This window comes from Sipha flava, unplaced genomic scaffold (genome assembly GCF_003268045.1).
Source record: "Sipha flava isolate LNK unplaced genomic scaffold, YSA_version1 111_pilon_pilon, whole genome shotgun sequence".
Taxonomy (NCBI): domain Eukaryota; kingdom Metazoa; phylum Arthropoda; class Insecta; order Hemiptera; family Aphididae; genus Sipha; species Sipha flava.
This window is the reverse complement of record NW_020271729.1, coordinates 1,549,913-1,557,827: the sequence shown is the minus strand read 5'-3', so window position 1 is coordinate 1,557,827 and position 7,915 is coordinate 1,549,913. Positions and strand designations below refer to the sequence as shown.

The following is a 7,915-nucleotide window of genomic DNA, read 5'->3' as shown; positions in this document are numbered from 1 at the left end:
AATCAAGAAATTGAAATATATGAAGTGCATGTTATATAAATTCATCAATAGTTATCAAACTTTTAAGAATTAATATAAATTAATTTAATATATCTTAACCGAAAGATTAAAATAACTGCGGACGAATTTATGTAGCCAAAACAGTATTTTTGATAATTATGTACCTGTACTTTGCATGAATAATTAACACAAATAAGATGGTAAATTCTTGCTTATTTGACCCAGGCTTAATTTTTTCTGGATTAATTATTATTCGTTTTAACGCATTGATTCATAAATATTTCATCGTTATGAATAATGATTTTTAATATAAAAATACAGTAAATAAAATGTTAGAGGTATAAGATTAATTTCTATATATTGTTATTTCTGTCATATTAATTATGTTAATGAATTAGGTACTCTTAAATTTATATGAACATGTCTTAATATGTCATGAATAAGTTTTTCAATGATTGTAAATTGATTGGTATATATGTAACAAAAAAATTGATCGAATACACCACATTATTGTTATTGTCTATTTCATTATGTATTGCAAACTATTATTATGAGCAGGGTTGGGATTTTATAGCACTTAAAATTGCATAAATATGCACTATAATATTACCTTAAAAATCGTTAAATAAGCTCTAAAAGTATGCAATAAAAATAACAAAAAAAAAAAAGAAATTTATTATTTAATAATTTTATACAAGCACACGAGACGAATGTAAACTATATAAAGCGAATTCTACACTTGTTCGTTGATAATCAGCTATTAGTAGATTTAGTAGAAATCGACAAAAAAACCAACAAAATCAGCATATAACAAAAATTAGAACCAATTAACTAAAACAAAATTATTGTATTATATTATACCTACCTATATATTATCGCTGTAATTGTACAGAGTTGCATTAGCGTAATCGACCTATTTACTTAATCTATACATTTATAATTTAATTTAAAATTAAAATTTTTAATCTTGAAAATTCGATTAACAAAAATCAAAAAACATGTTTACCAAAATACAATTTCATAAAATATGCTCGATTTTGATTAAAACACTGGTAAAAGGCTAAAAAGTTTCAAAAAATCCAAAAAAAGCACTATAAACTAAAAGACGCAAAATATGCTAAAAAAAAGCAAAATAAAATTTTTTATTTGAGTTCTCTGTATCATGAAATACATTTTTAGCTTACTCTGCTATTTTTTAAGCATCTCATAAGAAATATGCAAATGCTATAAAATCCCAACCCTGATTATAAGGTATAAAATTCCGAAAATCCTCAAAATGATTCAATAGAACTGATATATACGAGTAGATTCGATATGTTTAGAGTCAGACGAAGTCGTACTTTTCATTTGTTTTCTTGGTTCTGTTTACACTATAGGTAAATACACTTTTAATTTAGATATTATGAAACCTTTGACTACGATAATATTTAATAAAAATAAAAATGATCGAGTTGGTGTTGAATGTAATTAAGGAAAAATTACAAATGCGTAAGATCTATTAGTTTTTTAATGTGTTTTTATTCTCTACAGAATTTTGAATTTTATATTTATTATGTCGGAAGATAAAGAAGAAATTGTATTATGAATAAAATGAAGACCGTATTTAATTTTTTCTTACTTTTTAGAGTTAGTAAATAAAGTTATCATTTTCATGTGACTCTGTTGTTTTAGCGGGTTAATGAACTCAGAATAGTATTCCAAGACAAATTATTAGAATTTAATGTAATACTATTATTTAATATAACTTAATTATTTTACTTGTTTTATTTGTTGTAAAACTCGTTATAAAAGTAAAAATAATCAAATAGAGTAAAGATAAACTTAAACCAATAACTTGTGCAATAGTAAGTGGAAATTTAATTTGGGAAAAGTAGAATCGTTATTGATTATAAGAAGGGTTTAGATGCGAGCATAAAGTTTTAATCAAAGAAGTTAGGTGTCACGTATGTTTGAAATATAAGTAGGTATAATAATTTTATTCGTAAAATAATGTTTTATGTTCTAAAAATTGATTAATTAAGAAAACATTTATAAAGTCGATCAAAAGTTTTAAATATAATTTTAATGAATTGCATGTGATTCATGAAACTATATAATTTAATAATTATTTTGATTTCAACTATACAGTATGTCCCATAAGTCCCGTATCATCCTTAATATCTCCACCGAAAAACAATATATTTAAACGTGGTTTTTTTTTACAATAATTAGTGTGAAAATTCTGATTGAATGGCATAAAATTCAAAAAAAATTTTATATGCATTTAAGAACTTTCAATTGTTAAGATAGCCATTTTCTCAAGCATATTTTTAAAACAATAAAAAAAAAAAAAAATTAAAATTGATTAAAAATTGACCAAATTAGAGCAAGTTATGTTTTTGAATAATAATAGTTATTACCTAACAAAACACGAATTGCTCGATTTAATCAATCTTGATTGGAACGCTGATTTTTTATGGCAATCTGTAAATATTTAATTATTAGTGGAGCTCTTAGAAAACATTAAAATTAAAATTCATGTAATATTTTTAAACTTGATTGTTAATAGAAAAAAAAAACTATTACATAAAAACGAAAATAATGCATGACATTCTTTTTTATAAATGTTCAAAGTGACTTCCATTATTTGTAACACAGAGCTGAAATTTGTAGACCCAAGCATTTTTAACATTTTTTGATGTCTCAGGTAAAATATTTTGAATATTTTGTTCGATTTTGTCCCGGAGATCAGGCAATGAACACGACGAATACACAAGATTTTTCAAATAATTCCATAAAATAAAATCCATTGGTGTTCAGTCGGGTGATCTTGGTGGCCGAAGCACTGAACCCCTTGTTCCTATCCATTTTCCCAGGAAGTGCTCTTCCAGCCAACCTCTCACAGTATTTGAATTATGTGCTGGTGCACCGTCTTGGATAAATTGGATTTTAATATTTTTTTTTTTTTTTGAATTGTTTAAAAAAGTATGCTCAAGAAAATAGCTATTTTAAAAATTGAAAATTCTTAAATGCATAAAAAATTTTTTTTTTTGAATTTTTAAAGAAAAAAATTGAATTTTATGTCATTCAATCAGAATTTCCATACTAAGTATTGTAAAAAGAAACCGCGTTTAAATATATTTTCCGTGGAGATATAAAGGGTGATATGGGACTTATGGGACATACTGTAGAAGAGAGTTTGCGAATTAATTTTATAAGGCAACCTTTTATGTCTTGTTATTTAATTTGGTTCACTTACTTTGCTTTAACAGAAGAAAATTAATTTGTATATTTTTTTGACATAACGTACTTTTTCTTCAACTAGTATTTATTTTGTAAACTGTGTATGGTAGGTATATATCAAATTATAATTCTGATAATGATTGCCTTTAAAACAATTTACTAAGTTCACCAATTTTTTTATTTTTTTCATAAAATTTAAAAGTAAAACTATTATATTTTAAAATCCATACTCAGGTTATCATTAATATTTTAACTTATGGTATGTTTATAAATTAATTCTAAACGTATTCAAATCAAACTTGGTTTTAGATTTTATTTTTAAACGTGTTAGATACAATTATGCATTAAACATAAATTGTGTCATATTATTTGTATTTCATTTAGCTATAATATAATTGATAAATGAATTATTAATATTTTTAATTTAATTGTATATAATTTGTTAATTGTATATAATAAAATATAAATATTTTTTTTTTTTTTTATCAAAATCATAATTATATAAAATAAGAACACGAATCAAAAGTTAAAGAGTAAAAAAAAAAAAAAATGTCTGCACAATTTAACTTGCATATTACGCCAAATACATTTTTGATTGTTATCCAGTGTTTTTCCGCCAATCTATATAATTGAGCAACAACTAATTGAGGGCTGAAACATGACCTGTCATTACATTTAACATCATCTCAATTGTAGTAGCAATAGCCAAAGTCAATAGTCAATAGCCTACAAAACATTTATACTCATCGTCATAACTACATAGTTATGTTATATATACAATATATATTTATATTTATGGTCTTGCCGCTTCATAGGGTTTTGGTTATAATTATTTCGTTTAGTAATCTACTGATTATTCCAGCATTAAAAAATTATATGTATATGACGCTAAGTAAATATGTATGATGTTTGAATTATTAGTATGTGTACCAACTTGTTATCAATTAAAAATTAACCAAATTAAAAGGTTTTGAGTATCGGTAAAAAGCGTAGAAGTATTGAAGTATATTATATTTACAATACAGTTTGTATAAAATTACTACCAACATTTTATGTTTTCAATTTTACTTGGGTATAGCATTTAATGGAAATAGTATTGGTTTTACTAATTTTAAGGTTTGAATTATGCTTATATAAGAGCAATGGAACTTAAATTATTTAGCTACTACTACAATATAGGGCGAATACAATTTCTTTGTAAATCTTAAAAACGTAAATCAGTACTAACAGATAAAATATATATAGATTTTGGAAATAGAAACTGTTTGTATAATCTCAACTAGACTCGGGACAGCTTGTTTTGTAATTATTTTGCTTAATTATTTAACATCATTGGTAAATCATCGCATTTCTAAATCAATATTAATTGCTACAGTTACTCCAATGCTGCAGTGTTTTTTGAACATTTTTCTAACTATTATTGACTATATTGAATTGATAATTAAACTTTCGAACAATATTTTCTTCGTTGCTTTTATAATTTAACGGTCACATTTGACTAACATTAATGCTAAAAATCTTGTGATATAATATATAGGTATCTACCTACAAATTGTTCATAATAAACCGATGAAATCCGATAATATAATAAAAGCGTCTACGATGGATCTATGATATAGGAACCATAGCCAATACCCATTAGAGGAACAAACTTATTATCTCTACTAATGGACATTGGCCAAGTGAGAAACGTTTTCCAATTCCGCCAATTAATGCGAAACCGTGTGGCGATGAAAACAAAAAAAATTGGATTTGTCGGTGGGCGTTAAAACTTTCTGTGCCTTTTTCAAACTATTATGTTACAATTACTACATAGCAGGAGTTTTACTTTGGCACCGGATGCTATTTGGAACTTCCTGGCGTTTTTTAATGATATTTTACTGAATAAAAAATATCAAAATATTCATAAAATAACCTAATATAACTCAGTAAAATTATTTTGTTATTTATATACGTATGTATAATTTTTAATTTAATAAATTTTTAGTTTAATGTATGATATGTAAATAGGGAGGTATAAACGTACAAAAATGAAAAAGACCTGATTGATGCAAACCATAGTATATAATTAAATAATAGCAACTGACATTTTTAATTAAAATGTTTAAAACTGATCAAGTGTTGTGGCTCCTGTTCAAATATAATTTATATTTATTATACTTAGCATAGTGACGAAACATATAATATACTGCAACACCGTAATATATTTATTATGTCTTGTTTTCCTTGCGTTGATTTTAAAATGTTTGTAATGAATATGGCTTTCAAGAAGCTCATAAGAAATTACTGCTGTATGCTACAATTTAAGATACATTTAATATACTTAAATATAAATGTATCCGGTAGTATTCAAGAAATAAACTATATTTATGAGGTTAAATTGAAAATTAAGTTCTCGTATTCTAGCTCTGATGTATCCATATAATTTTCACTAAAATATGCTTCACTTCCGTAATGTGTTATGAATTTTTAAACCTCACTTTATGTGAAATATTGTTCTTCTCTTTTATTTTAATAATAGATCCAACCCTGAACGTATCCAACTATATACCATATACTAGTTATGTAGGAAAGACATCATCTATTGTTTCTTCAAACTAATTGAAATAATTGTCACCATAATGGAGACATTTTGCCATATATATATATATATATATATATATATGTTTTCAAATCTCGTCGTATAACCTTCTTTATAGTTAAAAACCTACAATCCATGCTACCAAATTGATATCGCAGATAGGTTTCTTTACGTTTTGCTTAAATTGAATGAAGTTTTAAGGAGATTGGCACAAACCACATTATGAACAGTATATTTGTACTATGTATTATTTATAAGTTAATATATTAATATTGTATCTATTTATCATATTTAAAATTGAAGTTTATTATCATTTTATAGTTAACATAATGTATTTATATCTATAATATTTGTATAATGATTTCGATACGTACAAGTAGTATTTATACAGTAACAGTATGACATTTGGTAAAAGTTATTTATTATTATAACTATTTTTCAAACCCAATAAACTTATTTTAATATCTTATTCGATTTTACTGGCGGTTACATTAATTATTAATTGAGTTTTTCAATATTATAGTGTTATATTTAAGTGTTCATGTATCATATATGATGATAAATAACAACTTATATTTATGATTATTTGGGTTTCCTTTTATAAAAATGGTATATTTGTTTATTGCTGTATATAATACGTAGTTTCGAACGTTGTGCTAATAATAGAAATCAAATTGTTAATTTTACTAATAACTATGGCAATTGTACTAAAAGTTATTTATATCAAGAACTTATACGGCCATTTGGAAAAATTAAAACTGAACAATTATTGTGTTTTCTAGACAAAGCAATAACTAGCTATAATATATATATATATATATATATATATATATATATATATACATGTGTATACATATGTATACATATATATGTATATGTATATACATATGTATTCATGAGCGTTGAATGCTGTACTAACTCAGTACGTATCTGTTATGTGTTATAGGAACGATGCTTGCCTAGCGGAAACGGCACAGGACCTTTGGACAACATGCGCAACCTCGAACATTATTTGAACGATATTATGCGATCCGGTTCGGACAACCCAGAACACGCGAAAGGTAAGTGTCTCGGTGCTATTGTAATGAATGTTTATAATTATTTTCCAGTGTAGCGTATAAGGTCACTGCACATGGACTGACATATTTTACATGTGAACTATGTGACACTAAACTATTTCGTTCTACTAGCGTTATTGGGGAAGACGTTTGATTTAAAAGTGTATCTACTATTTTTTTTTTTTTTTTTAAGTTGCAATGTGAATGGGCTGGGTTTGATACTTTTGCAATGGTAATTATAGTGGCAAAAGTGACGAGTGGTGTTCAAATAAATACAATTTCGAGATTTTCTCGTTATGTGATTCGATACAATTTTAAGGTACAAGAGAATATTTTCCCATCATACATTCCAATTGACTACATTTTTTAAAGTTTTTTTTTATCACTTAAAAAGTAACAAACTATTCACGATTTAGTTACGATTGATAAAAATAAAATAACATCTGAAAAATTATTTATTGTTAAAACTGGGACTAGATTATGCTACTGTTTTAGTTTTGGATAGCATATCGCGAAAAAAAAAAAATTAAAATATTGTGTTAAAGTCATTGCATGGTTTTGTACACTGAAACAATTCTCCAGTTATTTAGCTAGTGTTTGTTCCCTCTACTTAAGCTTCTTTTTTAAAATATCGTACACTTAACACGTTTTCGTTCCTTTTATTATAGCTATTATGTCAATTTTTATTTTTATTTTTTTGTTCGGTAAAAATACACTTTATAAAATATATTTCACGATGGTAATCGAAATAGTCTAAGTTTATTGATTATACCATTAGTCTATTTACACCAATGATGATTCTACAAGACGTTATTTTCATCACTGGAACACAACAATTTTATAAATGTAAGGCTTTAACCATTGTACATGGTGAATAGATATCCGATCATTTTCTAAATTCCCGTTCCGTTATTTTTTCTATTCATTTAAAGCACACGTAGTTTTCTATCAATGCAGCTATTTTATTCTTTCTCTCTATCTGTATCCATTTATCTATATTTACGTGTGTGTGTGTGTGTGTGTGTGTGTGTGTGTGTGTGTGTGTGTGTGTGTG

At 25.5% G+C, this 7,915-nt stretch overlaps 1 protein-coding gene across 2 annotated transcripts in view; it reads left to right on the top strand.

Annotated features, from left to right (window-relative positions):
- Window positions 1–7,915, top strand: part of LOC112689170 (cytoplasmic polyadenylation element-binding protein 2) — a 148,247-nt gene that overhangs the window by 50,974 nt on the left and 89,358 nt on the right. For both annotated transcript variants that reach the window (XM_025562743.1, XM_025562735.1), the window contains one exon: window positions 6,750–6,864. In XM_025562743.1, the coding sequence (XP_025418528.1) occupies window positions 6,750–6,864 (115 nt within the window). The remainder of the gene's footprint in view (window positions 1–6,749; window positions 6,865–7,915) is intronic.